This window comes from Spea bombifrons, chromosome 11 (assembly GCF_027358695.1).
Source record: "Spea bombifrons isolate aSpeBom1 chromosome 11, aSpeBom1.2.pri, whole genome shotgun sequence".
NCBI classification, from domain to species: domain Eukaryota; kingdom Metazoa; phylum Chordata; class Amphibia; order Anura; family Pelobatidae; genus Spea; species Spea bombifrons.
The window spans coordinates 15,826,526-15,847,763 of record NC_071097.1 but is presented as its reverse complement, the minus strand read 5'-3'; the positions used below and the strand labels follow the sequence as shown (position 1 = coordinate 15,847,763).

Below are 21,238 nucleotides of genomic sequence, written 5' to 3'. Positions count from 1 at the left end.
CAATTGTTGTGAGAGGATCTGGAAACTGACCGTAGATGGCCACATAAGATAACAGTTTACCTTCCTACATTTCTGCTCGGGATGCATTACTCTCTGATCAGACCATGTGGTCTCTCCCTTTCAGATGACACTTTTGTGTCTTTGTTACAAGGTTTGCTGTCCTAAATGTGACATTTCTTTTCATATGGTGTTCTAAATGAGTATCCTGTCTGACGAGACATAATTGAGTGGGAACGTACTGTTTGTCATTCCTGTTGTAGCTTAATGCATTATGGGGAATACAGGCTTAATTACCTGGACAAGTGCTTTGCATCATGATCATGGACAAAGTGTTTTTTTTATGGTAAAAAAGGGAATGATTAAACCAGTGAGGTATCCTGGCCACGGCAGGTGGCAGTCCCCTGCTATAGAAATTTGGGGCAGATTTCCCTAACCAGACTTTTTACGCTATGGATGCTGCCACAGCCTTTAAGACACAGCACACCTTGATGTGTCGTATCCTGCTGCCTAAAGGAGCTGTGCATCTTTTAATGCACTGATGCCTATGGATTTTTTTACCGTAATGTGAATGGAGAAAATATGACATGCCGTGGGAAACAAAAAGTACATATATGGATAATAGTAGCTGTTTTCATGATTCAATTACACATAGCAGGAAGATCTATTGCAGCAAGAGTAGCTTTTTGGATTTCCATAGTAACCAGTAACCGGAGTTTCCTCTCTTTCCATTGATATACTCTATGGTAAGTTGGTAAGAGTTAACGTTATTGTTGTTTTATTGTAGTAGGTGAATGTTTCATTGCTTATCTCTTTATGTGTGTATTTAAGCAGCTTGTCGAGCCATTGTTAATATATCAGACCAATATCAGGAATGAAAAGTCAATGATGGTCGGTTGCCCTCAAGAACCTACTCCTGGCCTTGGCTCATGTGGCCAACAGTTCCATGCATAAGTCGCAAGTACCCATGAATCAACTGATCCAGAACTGATCCTGGAAAGGCAGTGTATACGGTTTCCGCTAAAATGCCACCCACCAATGCCCCCTTTCAGGTACTCCAAATAGAATGCATACAATGTAAGGAATCTACAGTATGTTCTAGTATGTGCACATCGTTTTAAGGGTGGTTTGGAGTAGACGACTGCATTGGGAGGCGGGTGCCGCGGGACCCGCCAAAAAACTTGCGGGCGCGGGCGGTCTTTCTGGGGCTGCGGGCGGTCAGGCACTGTACCTGCGGGTCCCGGTAATCCCGCGCAGTCCCGCAAGGATGCCTTCTCGCTGCTCCATTACAGTGTCTCCTATCTTGCTCCGCCCATGAACAAGGTGGGGTCACGTGATGTGACGTCACTTCCTGTGACTCCGCCTTGTTCCTGGGCGGACCAAGAGAAGAGACGCTGTGAGGGAACAACACGAGGGCAGCCTTGCGGGACTGCGCGGGAAATCAGGTAAGGAGGCGGGTGTGATTGGCCACAAATGTGGCGGGAGCGGGCGAGATTGGCCACAAATGTGGCGGGAGCGGGCAGGAGCGGAACACCCACATTGCGGGAGCGGGCGGGAGCGGGATTCAAAACGGCAGGAGCGGAACACCCACATTGCGGGAGCGGGCGGGAGCGGGATTCAAAACAGCGGGAGCGGGCGGGAATGGGATTAAAAAAGCAGTCCCGCACAGGGCTCTAGTTTGGAGCATTTCCAGTTGCTGCCGCCACAGTACAAGAAACTGTAAAAATGTTTATAATAGAAATAATATATACTTTAAATATGGGCTACCGCAGGTATTGAGTAGTGACTAAGGGACCCATCTTACAGCCAATGTGATGAAGGGAATATGTTTAATATCGGAGATAAAACAACAGTTCCATACCCTATACCACTCATGATCCAGTGGGAAAGTCAAATGCACATTTTACAATAACTGAAATAACAAAAGACTAACAACCCTACAGGACCAATTAAACTGTCTCCCTATGAAATACACTTTGGAAAGCTCCACATCTCTCAATAGCACTTATGTCATATGAGACAAGTATGCGACTGGCTCAGGATATAAATGTCACTTGGGTCCAGAAGATGACTCAGCATATCACTGATACGCATTGCAACCTTAAAGAACTACACAAGCTGACACCTAGCTGCCCCTTGCCACACAATATAGCCAGGTGCCATGGGGATGGTAAAGATATTTGTTTGTTTTACCCCTCTTGCAGATCGATGGTTCCGACCTTGGCGGGTATTGTTAAACACAGCTGCAGCCATTAGGGTGGAAGGAAAATCTACCTGGATATATGCTAAAGTTTCTTTTCAGCAGAAGGTGAACAGGACAAAACTGCTGGGGCAGTGGAAATAAACGGCAAAAACCTACATGACCGAATAGTAGAAAGACCAGATGCTTTATTTCCAAATCAACAAGTAGGTTTTCTTGGCTGGCACACAACTGGGAATACCTCAAATACTTAAGAAGGTGTTTGTGAAGATGACACTTTCCATACTTGGTATTTAAAAAATTCGGAATACCCCCTCAAGATGTGACAAATTGGATGCTTCAAAGCATTGTTTGTTGTCGTCAATCAGTGCATGCATTAAGTCCTGTAGATCTGGTTATTTTGCTAATAAAATAGGTGCCATCAGAAAGAGGAAGGAAAATGGTGTATGACCGATTCTTTACTTACTAACTTGTTTTGATATGTTAACGAATGTTTGATAGTTATTCTATATCTCTATCCACCAGAAGACTCCACCCTTCTGGTTTTTCGCAAATATTTTAGTTAGTCCTCTGAATTATTAACCTCAGGCGTTGCTGTTTTAACATATGTAATGTGATGATAATGGATTATTTAGAAATTGTGTAACAATATAGCCTGTATACGATGTACCATGTATTGCAAAATTTGGAACACTTCTGTAACAACTTTTTAATTGTTGGTGCGTGTATTTCAGCTGAATAGTCAGTAAACAAAACTATAAATGAAACTACGTGTTGCATTTTTTTTTTCATGCTTTAAATCCAGAAAAGTACCAATTAAGCCCAGTAAATCTTTTATAAAATGCCCTTTGTTCTAGGTAGTAATGAAACTACTTTCTTGCTCCACTGATCCTTGGTTAGTGACACCTCCTTTCAATGCAAACCTTTATATTGAATTGCCCTATCAACAGAGCAATGGACAAACTGAACAATCAAGCCACCCCTTGATTACTTAACAATGTCTAATGCCGTGGTACGTAGTCAAGGGACAGTCCTAACCATTTTTTAATCAGGGATCGGTAAAGCAAGCACTGTTTTGTCACTTCTGTAGAGACGTTCCTTTCTGAACATGTACAGAGGCATTAGTAGCATGTTTGCATGCTGCAAGGTAGACACACATAAGAAGCGGTTGATGAGAATTGTCTAAATGCCAGCAGCCCGTTTTTTATTTATATGTTTGCGCATATTGTGAGTTTTGATTTTTTTTTATTGTGGCTTTTGTGGGGGATAGCTGTGTTGTCCCAGTTACTGATCCCTGTTTGTAAGGCAGGGATCACAAGAGAGAATTCTGCACTATAACCATGATCAGATTAAGAGAGAATTCTGCACCATAACAATGCCCACGTTATTTGTAATTAATCAGCACATTCCATGTATGTTAAATCGATTGACACCTAATCAATACTCGCTTATCATAACTTGACCTTTTAATACAACACTTTTAACCACGGGTTGGAGTCACCCTTCCTGAGGTAGCAGTGGTTGGGAAGGGGAGTTGGGTAGTTACCTAGCTTTGGGCATAGATAGCTAGTATAGTATAGAATAAACATAGTATAGAATAAATTAAATTCAGGAAATACAAGTCAATGCTCTGGATTGAATTAAAAAAGAGCTTTAAGTAAGTGTAAAGTTAGTGTTGCCAGTTGATGTGTAAAGTCAGTGTTGCCAGTTGATGTGCGGTGGTGCTGGATATTTGGTGTTGCTATTGATGGCACTGATAAGGTGATTTGTGATGTAATTGATTGTGTTACTTGTGCTGTCACCAGAGATGGTAAGGTAAATGATGAAGGCACTGATGATGTAATTTTTATGCCATTAATGATGTCATTTGTGGTAGAACACTAGAAGAATCACTAGCAGCACCATACTATAATACTTAACAATCGAATATAGTGTCAAAGCAGTTTTGAGCAAATGGTATGTGAAGAGGATATTCACATAAACGGCAATTTCACAAAAATATTTAACAAACAGATAAAACATTAATTTGTCTCAGTGCTAAATAATGTACACCTGGATAATAAGTATCAAGTGATTACAGTTGATTTTTACTAAATGATCAAATAAAACCAGTTTGTGATGATGGATTCACACTTTTGGACCCTAAAAGAACAACACTGCTTCTTGTGCTGGGTGTTGTGTTGGGTCTTTAGGTGCATTTGGTCCCTCTCTTGCTGTAGGGGTATTTCAGAGACGTACACATGCTCCATTTCTGGATTATGCTTAGTTCCTGCCATTTCACAGAATTAGCAAATCCAAAGATCCTTTGGCAGCCATAGTGGAAGCTACATAGCTTTCTTGTAAGGAAAAAACAAGGCTCTGAGTTACTGTGTCAGGGATCCCACAGCATGCAGTCTTAGAGACAACTAGCCTGTGCGGGTTGGATCCATATGTATGTGTTACACTATAAGCAGGTGTGTGGATATATATGTATATGGACACGTGTATGCGGGTGTATGGATGTACATGTGTGTAGATATGTATATGTAGGTATGTATGTGTATGTATATATATATATATCATGGTTTCTGTTAATACTAGTTAAATCAAGATGCATGGGAGGTGGCCGGGAATGATAAATATTTGGGAAACCTTTTGTCTTAGTTTAGATAACACTGATATGTGTGATGAAGGGTGTGTGGAAGAAAGACAGGTTTTCGCATGAAATAGATTGTCATGTCAATCAGGTCAGGAGATCTTTCGGGTTTTACTGCCCCATGATTGTAAAGACCCCAGGGTGTGGTGTTGGCCAAAGGGAATAACTTCAAAGGGTAACTACGGCCAGGGCCGGCCCTATAATGGGGCAGACTGGGGCAATTGCCCCAGGCGGCACTTTAGAAGGGGCGGCACTTTGCCACCCCAAGCGCTTTTTTTTGTTTGTTTTTTGAAGCGGAGGAGAGAGAGAGAGGGGCACCGAGTGGTTTTCGCTTACCCGCTCGGCGCCCCCCTCTCTCTCTCTCCTCTGCGGCGAGTCTCCCTGTTCGGTCCCGGCTTGTAATGCAGAGCGCCGGAAGTGACGTCAATTTCCGGCGCTCAGCATTACAAGCCGGAACCGTGGCAGAGCAGGGAGACTCGTCGCAGGACTGTTTAAAGGTAAGTACCGGGGGGGGGAATCGTAGATAATGGCGTCGGCGAAGTTTAAAATGCCCCCCCCCGACGCCCCAGGCGGCGTTAAGTCTTCGGCCGGCCCTGACTACGGCAACCACAGGGTCCAATCAGGGATCTCCCCACTAGACTCAATTGGGACCCTCTAGTATATCAAGGGACAGGTAGTGAAAGTAAGAGAGAGGAGGAGGAGAGAAAGTAAAGAGACAAAGTAACATCACTAACCTGGAGCTCTCAGGGAAGGTAACTATGAACATGCATGTTTGAATATTGTAAATAGGAACTTATATATATATGTATTTGTTGTAAGTGTGTCAATTAATGTGGGGATTATTGTTATTGTACTGTTATTTGTATTGTTTTATATTTGGAACGTTCTAGTAAAAGTTTGTATTGTCGTATCATAGCCGCATTGTGGATTCTTGGATATCCTGTTGTTGTTTCCAAAATATTCTGTTGCATTCTGGAAGAAGCGAAAGTTTTCAGTTCAAACCTTAAAAGTTAGAAGAGATAGAACAGGGATTGTTTAACTTAATAAGCCAGTGGGTGGGTTTATCGGTGCATATTTCATAAGTGTATCCATATACCCATTCACCTGGATAAGTGTAGTTATTGTAGCTAGAAAACACATTAGCCTTCAGGAGATATATCCGAATACATATTGTGATTTCATTGATATGTGTTTGGATGTATCTGTTGTTGGATCAGTTGTAATCTTAAGCACATAACACATTCATAAGTCTTTTAGATGGTATGCTGTAGATAAAGAATTAATCCATCTGATTGATATTTTAATAACACAATTCCCTAGTTCCCTCAAAAGAAAACTTAACATATGCATGTGTGTATATATTTATAGAGGGCCAGCTCAGCCCTTCTTTCAGGAGACACTCACTGGGTTTTCCCCTTTCTACTGGAACCCTTCCTGCTTTTAGTGAATGAACCCTTCAATATGTACCGCATACCATTGTAGCAGCACAAGAAATGTAACAATATCTCTTTTTTTCCATGACCACCGCAAACTTAAAAAAGTCCATTTATACTGTCTTAACTGCGAATGCCTGGTTGTTTTTGGCCATTCAGTTGTCACATTTCACACAGCTTTGTGGGAACAAAACTCGCTTTGCATAATGGTCACCCTAGTATTGTCTGTGGTCCCCTTCCTGTCCCCTTATATATCATTTATCTGGGTCGCAACTGACTGGGCATTTCCGGGCTGAATAGTGATGTGACTTGTTTGAATGGAAATCAGTTCCAGGGTTGCAGAAAGGAAAAGTAGTTAACCTACTGCCAAGAGATTGCTAAAACAACGGCACTGTGGTGTATATATTTCAAGATTTTGGAAGGGGCCTCTTGTAACACTGTAAACCGAGGGCCCCATCTGATTTGCCCCTTAGCAGGATATAGCATCATAGTATACCTTTACAATATGTAATTGTAGGAAGGGGTTTATTTCTAGTATCTGGCTAGCTGGCTGGCCACACTGCAGGATTGCAGGTTATATTTTTACTCCAAGATTTGCACATGCAACGTCAATAAATTAGAATTCACACATGCTGTCGAGTGTCAAACTGCAGGAAGAGTGGCATATCTTAGTTGGTCTCTTGGAATAAGACTTTTTTCCAGTATCACACCCGGAGTGACACGGCCCTGGCTGAGTGACAGCTGGGAGCAGCTCAGCTAAAGCCTACAAGGGAGGGTGGAGGTGGGGGGCAGGATTTAAAGAGACGCTCTAATCCAGGCAAAGCTCCCTCTCTCTCTCTCTCTCTGCCGTCTGGCTCTGCGATACCTCCTTTTTACCTGTCGCCTTTCTGGGGAGCATCTTTGAGGTAAGATTTTTTTTAATACAATATAAATGTTTGCTCATGTTATGCTTACTAGGCATTTGAAATGAATTCCAGGAATAAATTAAAATAATAATAATTTAAAAACACATATCTTCTCAAATTTAGTTATCGTTTAATAAAAAGTAGATTTCAATAAAATAAATCGGTTGCTGGGCAATTTTATGATGACATTAAAAGTAAAATACAAGGTTACTTTTGAAAAATATTTTTACTTTCGGTCCTAAAGGTTTCAAGACACGCTTTCAAGGACATATTATAAAAGAGATAAGTCATAGTGAGGGGATCGTCCATTTAAAAGTGGGTTTCTAAGGTCACCCAACTTTACAATGCTTATTTTTCTCAAATGTTTTATATGTTTCTTTGTTTGTATCGTATGTTTGTTTATAATCTATACAGTCTCCATTCTTGTGATTTTGGCATCCTGTACATCTCAGTTACATATTATTTTCTTTTTAGTCGCCTTTTAGTTCTGGCAGCAAACATGAGAAATTTGACTTTGAGAACCCCATTCCTTTTAGGACAGCTGGGTGTCACACAGTGTGTTTTTGGAGATCAGTCACGAGAGAGTGCATTAATAGAGTTTGTGTGTCTCCGTTATTTAAGGATTGGTTGGCATTTTTGGTGTTGTCAGAGTCTCTATACCCTGTAACCACTACCTTCACACACGAGAGTGTGCATTAATAGTTATAGCTTCTAGACACTCTTGTGGAAAAATGTTTTGCTTATAAATTGTATAATTGGATGTATAATAACATATACTATATTAATATATTATGCTTAAGAACAGTCCTCTGGTGACTTTTTTTGTGGGTAGTAATATTTCTACATGGTATTCCTGCAGTTGGATAGGGAGATAACAAAAAATGCCAGCCCCCCCCTGCAAGACCTACGGTGGGGGTCCCTAAGCTCCTCTTACTTATACAGACACAGTAACAAGCTTATACACAAATACACTAACATACATGTATATACTTGCACACACTAATGCAAACACATACAAACATACTTACACACACAATGACATAGTTACACACAGTAACACATTCACACTAACACACACATACATACACAACCACGCACACACCTCTACCTTTTTTTTGCTCACGAAGAGGAGTCCAGTAGCATACTTCCACACACACATGTTCACACACTGTAACATACACACACTGTAACATACTTACAAACATATACTCACACACACGCACACACACACACACACACACACACACACAGTAAGATACATACAGTAACATACACATACACACATTGAGTTACACACACTTGTATTTATATATATATATATATATATATATATAGATATAGATATGTGTGTATGTATCATACTTGCCAATTTTTGCTCTAGGTGTCTCGGGACATAGAGGGAGTGGGGCCTAAAGTGGGTGGAGTTATGTGGCACTGTATAACCCCACCCACTTTAGACTCCTGTTTTGGGGTGCCTGGAGCTCATTTACTAGCATTTAGGCTGTGTGTCTCTCAGACATGCAAAGCTGCCTGTGTACAGTACAATGCATTGCGTATAGGCAGTATTTTTATGCCTGGACCCAAATTTGACACGACAGGACCCCCCCAAAAAAAACGGGACTGTCCTGGCATATTCAGGACTGTTGACTGGTATGCACTGTGTCTTAAATGAGGTCATATAGCTCAGAGTCAGTCCATTACATCAATACAGTTGGAGATATGAGTTGATTAAATAAACAGTGCACAGACAAATCCAGGTTTTCTCATTTTATGTTGCAAGTAAGTTAAATATGCTACAATAAAATAATTAAGAGGCTAGAATTGCATATATATTTTTCTATGGTCAATATGTTACCACACAGTAATCACTAATATTTGTCGCATTATTTTGCTTTGCAGGAAGAGAACAATTATGGTGAGTATAAAAGTGTTGGCTATCATCACTATTTTTCACAGTGTGTCTATTTGTTGTATCTCTCTCTCTTTCTCCCTCACTTTCTTTCTTAAGCTGATTAGCTTGTAGTGTTTCTCTGTCAGCGTCCTCTTCATAAGTGCCTCTCAGAAAAAGATATCAGGGGATAAGTGTTATAGACCACAAATCCCTTAAGCCTTCAGTTTATCTTCATAATTTTGTGTAATTTTTACTTTTGCTGCTTTTCATTTTAGCTATCTTTTGATCAGCTGATCATGGATCAGTCCATGTACTCCAAAGATGGAGACATCAATGAATTATGGGTTCCTGGTGTTGCACCTGATGGACCTCCATGGGGGAGAGGCCCATGTAGAGTAACTACACGAGTCAATCTTGAGGAAGGTGAAATGGAGCACCAAGTACACCAAGTTATAACTGAAAGTTATAAAGATTTGCAGGAAATTTTGATCAGTGCTGGACTTCCAAAGACAGAGGACAGAACCAAGCAACCTCGTACAGGTAATATAAGGAATAACAAAACCGCCATTAAAAAAGTAAGGCAAAACAATATCAAATCAATCACTCAAGCTAACCTCAGCTTAATATAAATTGTTGGTAACATATTATTTGTATAATGGTTCACACTAGACTTGGGAGCCGGCCAACTCTTCGTGTTCGTCTTCGTGTTATTCTATTGGTTGATGCCAGAGGAGGCCCCTGCAGGCGACCAATAGAGTCGCTTGCATGGCCCTTTAACTACTGATGGCAAATCTCAGAATTTCCGCTCCCGTTAACCCCTCCGATGCTGTGTAGATAAGGTTGGCTAGAAGGAGAAGGGACCAGGCAGATTAGTAAACGAAGATTCTTCGTGTTGTGTGTCGTCGTATACATTTTGCCGCCGCCGCCGCCATGTTCGTATGTTCAGTATTTGTTCTGAACAACGAACACACACCCTCCGTGTTCGTTTTCATGTTCGCCCGAATACGAATGCACAAGTCTAGTTAACACTATGATACATAGAAATTCCAGTAGTCCATCCGGGGCCCTTTTAGTTTTCCAAAAGTTACTCATGTTCCTCTTAAAACTATCATTCTCATGATCATCAGTGAGAGAGTGTCCTGAAACAGTGGAAATGCTTAGCCATTTAAGGTACAAGGTAGTACAGAGAGGAAAATGACACACTGCCACAAGCTAAATGTTTGAAAGCCTATAACAAAAATCATGTAGGTTTTATTTATATATATATAATCATTTTTAAAAAAACAACATTAAGTAGTTACACATTCTGCCAAAGCAAGTTTAAAACTGACAAACCTTTGCAAAGATAATATTTCACTTTGGATAACAGCAGGGATGGATAACTTCCGTTTTAGGACAACTGTGTGTAGGTAACGCGTAAGCTGTATTTTCTTATTGGTTGGCTTGTCTTTATGCCGCAACTAAATGCTGCTCCCCCAGCCCAATTCTACCTGCCACCAGCAACCCACGGGTTTCCCTTTGTGAGGCCTAGATAATTTTTGTTTTTAGTTTGTGCAGTACTTCTGTTTAGGTGAAAACCTTATCAGCAGCTTACACCTTACCTAGGAAAATCCAAGGTATATTTAATTATTTTTTCAAGTTGAATTTGTGATGGAAGCTGGCGTGTTCCTGGTCAATAGGACAAGGTGGGCTAAAACAGCAAGATTAGGTGCTTCGAGGACTGGTCACTCTTTCCCATAACAGCGGGTAGCTGCTGAAAGTAGGCACCTTCCCCATTAGCTGCTGCTTTCCTGTGCTCATGGTTCTTACAAATTCTTACAAACCAGGTTTCTTTCACAAAGCTCTTCATAGAGGCACAGATACGGAGCATGCCATGCTATGATGGTCAACTGATCTCACAATAGATTCACTTTTTTGGTAGTATGGTACCTGCTACATATATATCTACTTGGAATCAGTTTTTTTTTCTTTTAATTGTTCAATTTATATTTCTAGTGGAAAGACGGTGTAAGGGAACCTAGTATCAGCATTACAATTACTTGGCTCTATCTAACCATATTCAGTCATCTGCAACAAGATGAAATAAAGGATCTTGCATATTTTGAGATGGGCTCTCAATGCTCTCCACGTGTCCTTTAAAGGCACAGATATGTTTTTATGGTGTAACTCTAGTACTAGAATTAGTACTGCATATAGGATAATTTTGAAACTGTCAAAAAATACTTTAATTCACAAATGTTTTTTTTTCTTTTCACTTGGTTTAGGTCACAATACAGATGCTACCACAATCTGTGTGGTCGGACCTCCCAGCTTTTCTATGTCTGTTCTACTGGAGGGGGCAAGACAATGTCCTGGTACGATTTAGAACCCTTTTTTTTCCATTATTTCTCTGAAATGTTCTATAGGTAGGGTTGATATAGTACTAGAGAAACATAATAAATAACAAGAAACAATTAAATATAGTGGAATTGAACAAAAATGACTACTGACCTTGGTTAAAGAAAAGTATGTATTTGAAATCTGTGCACTTTGAATATGATGTCTTTATTGTAGTACTTTCTATGGTTACAGGTAACATCTTACTATGCCTTTCTTCATCTTGGTTCTGCCCCCGGCCTCCTGCTTGTACACTCCCACCCCCACTTTTCGTTAGACAGGCCGTGACCTTTGATCTTGGTGGGCGCACTTTCTTGGATATCTTTTCTCCCCCTCGGCGTGTCACATACCTCTGTTGGTTGGGAGGGGATACGGTCTTTCTGGAGCAAGAGTGGGATTGCCCGATGGGGGGTTCACCTCAACTATCCAGCTTTCTTGCTAATACTCTAGATATGCGACTCCTTTTGGATTCCAGGGAACTTCCACTCCCCCCTGCTCTTGTTCTTACCCCCCAATGTCACTTAGGCCCATGGGGCTCGAGAAATGGAGATGGGAAGAACACAAAGGTAGTGGAATTAGATGGAAAGGAGGGGTGGGAGGAACGAGTAAGAGAGGATATCTCCAATTTTCTGGCAACATTGCGAATGAAGAAACATCAGCAGGTATGTAGGACCTTAAATGTACAATGATATGTGATTGAACCATACTGCGGTTATACTAGACGGTCAACAGTGGTCTTGCAGAACTTTTAATCCTAATTATCTAAAACAAATAGCAGAAGAATGCACATCATTCTAAATGATCTTCATAAAATTAGGGTTGATTATCTAATGTGCAGAGGAGATCTTTAAATTTAGTTTAAAATTGGATAAATGCAGTTTTATTACTCTACAGAATAAGTGATAAAACAGAGATACCCATTAAATTAAGTCAATTATTGGGGGGCGTCAAGCTGGATATAGTACAAAAACAAATAGGTTTGAAGTACTTACATAATGGTATATCACTTACCAATACTTGAATGTTAAAAATTACTCATCTGACAAAATAGAGAAAGCTAGGTAGGCTGCCAGGTCATGTACAGCACATAGATCAATCAGTGAAGTGGCTTTCAGGGAATCAAATTTTCTTTGTGACATGTTGTCATTTTTATTCTGCTCCCTTGCATCTATTTTGCATATTCCACTATTTTCTTCTCTTGTCTATTTACATGTGTTTTTCCCTCCATTAAGCGTCTTTTTAACCCTCAGGTTGTGGTTAAAGTCTATGGTCCACATAGAAGAAAGTCCCTTGGCACGGTCTTCTATCCCACATGTGACACGGCTTGTGTTACTCAAGCAGTGCTTGGGCTCATTGGGGACCTCCATGACGAACAAGGAATCCTTTTAGAGGGTTTTTTGAACACAGTACCTCCACGCAGGCTCCAAACACCACGACCACCCTCTGTCATAGCATGTAAGTTAAGGGGTGTTGGAGGAACTACTTTGTTCTTGATGATAGAAGGGAAAGGGGTCAGAAGAATGGGATGTTCCGCAGGTTTCCTCTTCTTAAATACATCTTGGACCTACGTCTTTCCTTTATCCATTAGATCTGTCTCTCTTTTTTCATTTCCATATATCTATCCTCCTACATCTATTTTTAATATAATCATAATGCCCTAAATAGCCTATTATTCAAATTGCATATTCTGTCTGTTTTAATCCCTGAATCTTGCCTCATTTCCTCTCCTCTATCTCAGAGACTCTTATTCAGAATACATAGGGTGCACCCTCTTCTCAAAACAAGAGTCATGATGATTCTGTTTTCAAACACTGGGGATCTACTTTGTAGTGTTTTGTAGAGGCCTTTGTCTTGGTTTCCAGTACTATGAGATACACATTTTCCTAGTGAAAGAGCAGGGGGTTGTGGATTATTATATTTTTTCCCCCTTATCTTTTTCTTGCACTCTCCACATTCGACTTCTACCTCCGTCTTTTTTTTTTTTTCCTTCCTCTCTTCCTATATTACTGTCTCTGCCCCACCCCCCAGGCTGCTCCGTGCGCCCCCCAGAGCTGACGATCCGTCTTTGTGCCGTTGTCTGCCGATCTCGCGGAGACCAACCAATCCTAAGCAAGGTAACAGGGCTGACACATAATCTTGGGGGCCTTAACCCCAATCTTCAAATCCCTCCTCCTGAAGAGATGAGCCCTTTAGTCTGTCTCTCATAAGGGGTCCTTGCTCTCTCAGATGTATTTCATGGACAAAGGGTCCTCACTTCCAAATGCATTTTATTGTTCACTCTGTATTATCGGACAATGCTTTATAATGTTGTGTAGATGTGTGCGTTATGTGACTTGTAAATTCTGCATTGTCCACAGGTGGTATGTTCAGTGGGGCGGGCAGAGAAGCCTCTCCATCATCGTTTTGCATTACCCCAGTCTCTGGACACCACATTAGAGCTGTGGGGAATAAGAGATAAGATTCAAAAAGAGAACATATTTACTCAAGTTAAAGACACTGCAGAAAGTGTCATGCGAGTGGTAATAGAGGAGGAGAAAAAGCAGAGCCCCAAGGAAAGAGGAGGATACAAAGCACAAACTGACATTTTGGGTAAGAATTGTAGGATGTTAGAGGGGAAGTCATGGATCAGGCAGTACTGTTGATAGTGCTACAAAGAAAATGTCTAAAACTACATTATCTCAGCTATACATTATCTTAAGTTAGGAGCCCCACAATATTTTTATAAGCCCACAAATGTACTGTGGTAGCATGGACTGCAGGAGAGACATTTTTATAGTAAAACTAGACAAACCTGTTACAAAACATTTTCTCTTGGTTGATCCAGAGGTGTAATAAAAACATATTCCACAAGTAAACTAACAATATTCAAAATCCAAAAGTCCTTAGTAGGGTACAAAACTCTTCAGGATGCCAAATGTAATGATCAGAGCACTTACCCGCCAGCAGAAAAGCAGTTTTCTGTTCTCATCTCCTGCCGGCATGCCATCCCCTTCCAAAATAAATACATTAAAAAAAAAAAAACACTATAGCAAGTTGACCTCAAATATGTAAGGTCACTGTAATGAGTTTTGCTGAAACATCTATGAGACCTCATGGATACTACAATTTCTGCAGATTAGACAAGATGTTTCAGAAAGGCCTGCTTTCTTGCTTTTGAACAATACTTTGTAATTTAGCATGGAAAGTTAGTTTATACACATAAAAAGCATATGAGGATTTTAGAATGGATTTTTAGGAGCTAATTTGTAGCATTCTGAAGTTTAGTTCAACTTGATGATGGAGGTCTTAGAACAGATCTAGCTATTATCTCTAGCTATTCTATTATCAAGTTAAATGATTTTCTGCTTTTTTTTAGGTGTTGATTTCCTACTAACCATTGTGGACTATGTGGTGACCCCAGTGATTCTCGGTGTGACATCAACCCATTGCTTGGAGGGTTGTGGGATCCATGAATGCTTGCTGAGCAGTGTAGTTGCTGGGGGGTCCATTGCTATGAATTCTGCATCCAGACCTCTGTTGGAAACCATGGTTAGGCGGTCCCTGAGTTATGTGATGGAAGGGAAGGAGGTACTAGTTATAGGAGCTGGTGGGATCAGCAAGAAATTCATCTGGGAGGCAGCAAGGGATTATGGTATTAAGGTAAATTACTACAAAATGCCTTACAATATATATATTTTTCCGTACACAATCCCACATGTGCTACAAGATATGTTACCTATTTTATAACATGATTCATAATTTCATTCCACCACTTAAAAAAAAAAAATTCACACTTTTCCTTGGTTCACATGAGCATAGATCTCAGTATAAACACAGATTCTTAACTTCAAACGCTCCAAAATCTAATAATCTGAAATCTAAACATCTGTGTCAGCTTTTCCCCAGACCAGCTAACACTGTTTCATCCAATGAGCAGTGGGCAGCTAGGATAGCAGTTAAATTTTATGCAGACATACGATTTGTGCAATAAATATAAGTGCATTTATAGGTGTATCTATGAAACTGCCTTGCCAGACAAAACACTTGTATACACATTCTCCCTATAGGTATGTAATCTCTATCAATTATAGGTAACAATGTCACATTAAACTATTTTTGTCCTTACTTCAAACTAGACATAGGATATTTTTGTCAGACATACAGCAGCCAAAAACATAAAGGTCCCTAGGATAATTATGCATTGCCAAATTTATGATTTGTACAAAACTTGTCGCCGTTCCCAATGAAAATTCTGTACTTGTGCAGGAATCTGGAATCTTTTTTTTAATTATTTGACTTAATTACGTAATTTGTATATTTTCCCCTTAGGTTCACCTGGTTGAATCAGACCCCAACCATTTTGCTTCATCTCTTGTGACCTCATTTATGCATTATGACTATGAAGATCAGTCCTTTGATGAAGAGAAACATGCACAAAATATTTTGAGTTTAATCAAAGAAAGAGGCCTTACTCCATCAGGCTGCATGACCTTCTGGGATGAGTGTACCATCCTTGCGGCTTGCTTGTCTCACCTCCTAGGGCTGCCAGGTCCACCCCCTAGTGCAGTGAGGCTTGCCAAGCACAAGACCCAAACACAACTATGTCTGCTCACAACACCATCATCATTCCCACCCTTCCCTTATGCCGGAGCCTTTGCAGTCCCCTCCTGCCCTCTGAGTATGGGTACAGGAGGCCTAGAGAAAGCAGAATCTATTATCTCCTATCCACTTGTGGTAAAGCCAGAATCGGGAGCAGGGGCGGTGGGAGTAAGACTTGTTCAAGATGCTGAAGAGTGCAGAAGGATGCTTAGAAAACTTGGAATAGAACCTGAAAAGTGCAAGCAGACACACAAGGAAGGCGAATCATGTAAGATGGCAATGGAAGAGACGTATAAACCTGCAAATGGCGGCTCCAGTGAATTAGACATTGCTGAAATTCTTAAGGAAGAAATTAATAGTTTGGATATGTCACTAGAAGATAGATGCACTGCTTCTGTATCTAAACATGTGTTTGGAATACCTACTCGGGCCCCCCCTCCACTTCTTTTGGCAGAATATGTGACTGGATCTGAACATGACGTGGATGTTGTCCTATGTTCTAATGGTCAGCTCCTTGCTGCCTATGTGTCTGATAATGGTCCTACAATGCTGCCACGTTTCACTGAAACAGCAGCTGCTCTCCCCTCTCGTTTGAGTTTTGAATGGCGCTCTCAGCTGATTGAAGCAGCTGCCCGCAGTTGTCGAGCTCTGGGACTGTACCCTGGAGTATTCAATGTTGAGTTAAAGCTGACTGAATGTGGTCCAAGGCTTCTGGAGATAAACCCTCGAATGGGAGGATTCTACCTACGTGACTGGATCCTTCATATCTATGGCACTGACCTTGTGCTGGTGGCTCTGGCTCTTTCTTGTGGGGTGAAGCCTGTTTTGCCTGAAACAGATACCCGGCAGGGTGCTGTACTGGTTGGGGTGATGTGCACAGGGGAAAATCACGAAGAAGCGTTGCACAGTACAGCAAAGCCCCAGAGACTGGCAGAACTACACCAAGCTGGACACATCCGATATAATCGCCTGGAGGGTAGCAGAGACAGAGGACCAGATCAAGATCCATTTGGCAGTGTTGCATGTGAAGGAAGAGGGCTTCGGGAAGCCAGGGAAAGGCTGATAGGAGTGTGCTCAGTGCTGGGGCTAGACTCAAATGAGTATCCAGTGCAGTATCTGACTAGAGAGTTCCAGTGAGAGTGTCTTGGGGAGAAATAATCAGTACAGGCAAGTGGAGATAGCTGTATAATCCAATGAATGTTAGAGGGTGGTGGGAAATACAAATTAAAAACTAGAAGCAGGACACTCATTAGTTTGCTTAGAACATTGAAGAATAGTTGGTGTTGTGCTAGAAATACCTTCGATACTTGGTCAAAACAGCGCATGATTTAAGAGTGTGTGGGTTGTAACAATCTAAAAGTGTGGCCCAGTAACGCCTTCCTCCTAACTTCAGTTACACCAATAACACATTGCTATTTTTGATTTTTTTTTCTAGACAGGAACTACTTTGTCACATATGTAACAATAATTACTCCTTACAAACAAACACCTTATTTAGTAACATTGAGTGCATTATTGATGACACAAGGCACGTGTGCTATGGAATTACAATTATCCTAACAACCTGAAATAACTGTGCGCAGATGTATTCTCTAAAATAAAAAAGGTTTGCTATAACAAACATGACATGTTAAAGGGGTCAGTGAACCAGGCAATTATGTGGTCTCCCAGAAGGTGCATGACTATCCTCACAAGGGGCGAGACTAGGTTTATAAGGGAGGAGAGAGTTGGCGCTGGCAGAGCTGAACACCACTATAACCCACTAGACGTGCAAGAGGAACTTCAGTACTTAACAGACTGAAAGACCCTGTATAACAAAACAATGCACATGTGATATATTATCATGGTAACTTCCTTAGCAACACACATGGTACAAGTGATGTTCATTATACCAGTTGGCATAGGGAGACCAGCTAAGGCACGGTTACAGGTTCCGAGACTGGAGATAATGAGGCTTGGCTGCATCTTGCATGAAGAAGGGGCAAATGCAGGCAATTGTTTTAAAGGTGAATGTGACAGCGACCCGTACTCAAGATGAGTAGCTCTGCTGTGTAGGTCTTTCTTGTCAAGAACTCTCTAGGCAGCCCAATAATTAAAGCTCTTGTTTACCCAATCACTTGCTGAGTTCCGGTGTGGGGTGAGAAACAGACTAGTGTTTATATATACAGAAATAGGTGAAATACAATATCCTCCACTCCAACTGTTCTGCCCAGGGCAGCCATCTGCTTGGCGCCCTTCCCCCTGCTGCCAAATGTCTGTATAAACAAAAAATAGGATGCCCCAGGTCCCCCTCAATAGGGTAATCTCAAACCCTGTATTTCCCAGGAAGCCTAGCACAATTGTCCCCCTCGTCCCGAAACGTCATACCAATCAGAGGCTTTATGGGGGAGCGGCAACCGCTCAGAGTTTTAGAGGACCGCAGCAGATTTGTGGTCTTTCAGAGAGTTCCAGGGGGAACCCTTCCACTGCTCTACCTGACAGTTTTCTGGCCAGGATGGGGACCCAGGCAGCAGCATCAATCCCCTGGAGCATGCACTCAAAGCCCTGGACGTAGCTGTTGATGTTGCCGTCCGTCTCTGAGCATGCTCTAAAAGTAGAATACAGTAGCTTCTTTCTAGCCACTGTGGCAGGAGTGGCAGCGGATGCCTATAACTGAGTGCTAATGGAGCTCGGTTACCTGGAGCTGAGTCCAATTCTGCCAGCACGGTGGAGATCACCGTCTAATGGTGGGGTGGTGGTCCAGTTGTCCTCCATCAGCTTTGCAATGATTTTTGCTTTGGGTTTGTTGCTGGCTACCCTTCCATGGGCTTCTAGCAAGTTCTGCAACATAGTCTTCTTGAGCTTTGGATAACAATGTTCCATTCACTGGCTGCCACGCATCCGATAACGAGGGGTGATTCCGGTTTGAATGTCCGCAGGGCAGGGGAGCACATCCCACCTCTGCCACCAGTGTGACTGAGACACATACTCAAGAAGAGTAGCACTGGTGTCAAGGTCTTTCTTGCTGAGAATTCACTAGGCAGGCAAGTAATTATAGCTCTCATTCACTTGCAGAGACACAGTGTAGGGTGAGAAACAAACTCAGATTTATTGAACAGGTCGCTGGTATTTATACACACCCAACCAGGTGAAATACAATATCCTTCACTCTCCCTGTCCCTTCCAGGGCAACATTCCCGGCCGTCAGCTTGTCGCCCTTCATTCCTGCCAACTTGCTGCAAAATGTCCAGATATACAGAAAACAGGATGCCCCCAGTCCCCACAACGGGGTGACCTATCACAATTGCCTCCCTCATTCCCAAACAGCATACCAATCGAAGACTTTATGGGGGATCGACAATTGCTCAAGGTTTTAGCAGACCGCAATGGGTTTGAGGTCCCCCTGAGAGTTCCAGGGGGATCCTGCTCTGTCCTCTGGTCAGGTGTAAGTTGCGGTGTCCTACAATTCCCATTGCCACCCGCAGGTGGAGTATGATTTGCAGAAAGTGGGAAAAAGTATAAGGACAGGGCGGTGGAAATAAACCCGTGGGGAGAATTAACAAACATAAAGGGCAAATATATGTATTTAATGTTCACGCTCAGTAGCTCAGTCTGGTGGACAGTTTATCATGCAGGTTGAAGAGGGGTGTTGAGGGTATCGTCACAGTGAAGGCAGCAGTTTTTTGTTTTTTTAAACATCCTATGTGTGGGATGAATGAGAAGTTGGAGTGAAGGGTGACACCAAGACAGCTAACTTGAGGGGACAGAGTGATGATTGCAACTGTTAAAGGAATGTTAGCTTTGGATGGAAGGGAGATATGAAATTCCATTTTGATGAATCTGCGTTTTAAGTAACATGCAGAAATTGTCAATTTGTCACACTACTTGTTTCACTCAGGACAAAAATAGAGCAAGAGTCAGTGGAAGTCTGGTAGGCGGAAGGACAGTTGAGACAAATTCAGGAGCTAGAGGCAGACAGGATAATCCAAGTCACAAGCAAGAGAGGTATAGGCATGTGGCAATAAAGAATGATCCAATAATGAAAGCACATCAAAACACAGCAGATCAAGAGAAGTAACGCTAGACTATCACCTAGGTCTAGATCCCTTCCACACACAAGTGCTAAGCCCAGCAAGCAACTTTAAATGAGAAAATCCCCACCTGCTTGGGTTCCAATATAAAAAAAAAATTTAAAAACAGCAAACATCACCTTACATTCTGGATACTTGTTTTAGTCTCCTTAGATGTCCCAGGAGTAGATAGTCAGCGTGTAAAGTGAGTCCAATACAGTGAAAAAAGTACAGAGTTCTGGAGTCAGCAGCCATCTTGGACAGATTAAGAATAGGGTGACACTTGCTGGTGGAGGTACAAACAGCATGGGTCCTTAGAGACGTTCAGTTAGAAACAGAAGCAAGGGATTTAGTGACATGATCTAAAAGGGAGGGAGAGAGGTCAGGGAAGGATACTGGTACTGAATGCCTATTATTAGCTTGTCTAGAGAGGTAGTGTAAAGTGATACCCCAAGAGCTCCTACAACTGAGCCATGGGGTACACCAACTGAGAGGGTGAGGGGAGAAGAATGGTTACTGGAAAGGGAGATGCTAACAGTGCAATCAAATAAAGTAGGATGTAAACCATGAAAGAGGAGTATCACATAGAGCAAGATTGTGAGAGGTTTAAAGGAGAAAAGGTGGTCCACTATATCAAAAGCTGCAGAAGGGTCCAGAATACAAATTCACAATACAAAAATCTTTGTTAATTCGTTCATCGCGGCCAACATTTTAACTACACTAAGAGGAGGAGAATCTCAGTATTTTAATTCAACTTCTTCTATGTGTTTATTTCTTGTTTCCATGGCAACCCAGATGAATGAATTGGATTTCTAAAAACAAAAATTCTGTCCCAACAGAAGATGGAGACAGACAAATTTCGTTCATATATAAATAATTTCTTTCCCCAGAAAATGAACACAAATACGAGCACAAGCTTTCCTCCGGTGCCCAAGTCTAGTTCAGAAGATTAGCAACTAGTAGTGGACCTTGAAAATGAGTACATTATTTTAGAGCATAATATGCATTCTTACATAGTTACATAGTTACATAAAACATGAGGTTGAAAAAAGATCGAAGTCCATCAAGTTCAGCCCTTCTACCTAACCTTACTACTCTTGATCCAAAAGAAAGCAAAAAAAACCCTAATTAAGCTACTTCGAATTCTACCATCAGGGGAAAAAATCCTTCTTGA

General features: G+C 41.5%; 1 protein-coding gene across 1 annotated transcript; it reads left to right on the top strand.

Annotated features, from left to right (window-relative positions):
* The first annotated feature begins 7,052 nt into the window (after positions 1-7,052).
* CARNS1 (carnosine synthase 1) lies at positions 7,053-17,669 on the top strand. The gene is made up of 10 exons (XM_053450387.1): positions 7,053-7,170; positions 9,070-9,085; positions 9,337-9,601; positions 11,326-11,415; positions 11,633-12,099; positions 12,688-12,892; positions 13,466-13,551; positions 13,795-14,026; positions 14,793-15,076; positions 15,746-17,669. The coding sequence occupies exons 2-10, from the start codon at positions 9,083-9,085 to the stop codon at positions 17,150-17,152; spliced, it is 3,039 nt and encodes a 1,012-aa protein (XP_053306362.1). The 5' UTR covers positions 7,053-7,170; positions 9,070-9,082; the 3' UTR covers positions 17,153-17,669.
* The last annotated feature ends 3,569 nt before the right edge of the window (positions 17,670-21,238 follow it).

What these genes read in the sequence shown, in the direction of transcription:
- CARNS1 (XM_053450387.1), top strand. An exon ending in AGCACAAACTGACATTTTGG is followed by an intron (nt 14,027 to 14,792) that starts GTAAGAATTGTA and finishes GCTTTTTTTTAG; the next exon opens with GTGTTGATTTCCTACTAACC. An exon ending in CAAGGGATTATGGTATTAAG is followed by an intron (nt 15,077 to 15,745) that starts GTAAATTACTAC and finishes TTTTCCCCTTAG; the next exon opens with GTTCACCTGGTTGAATCAGA.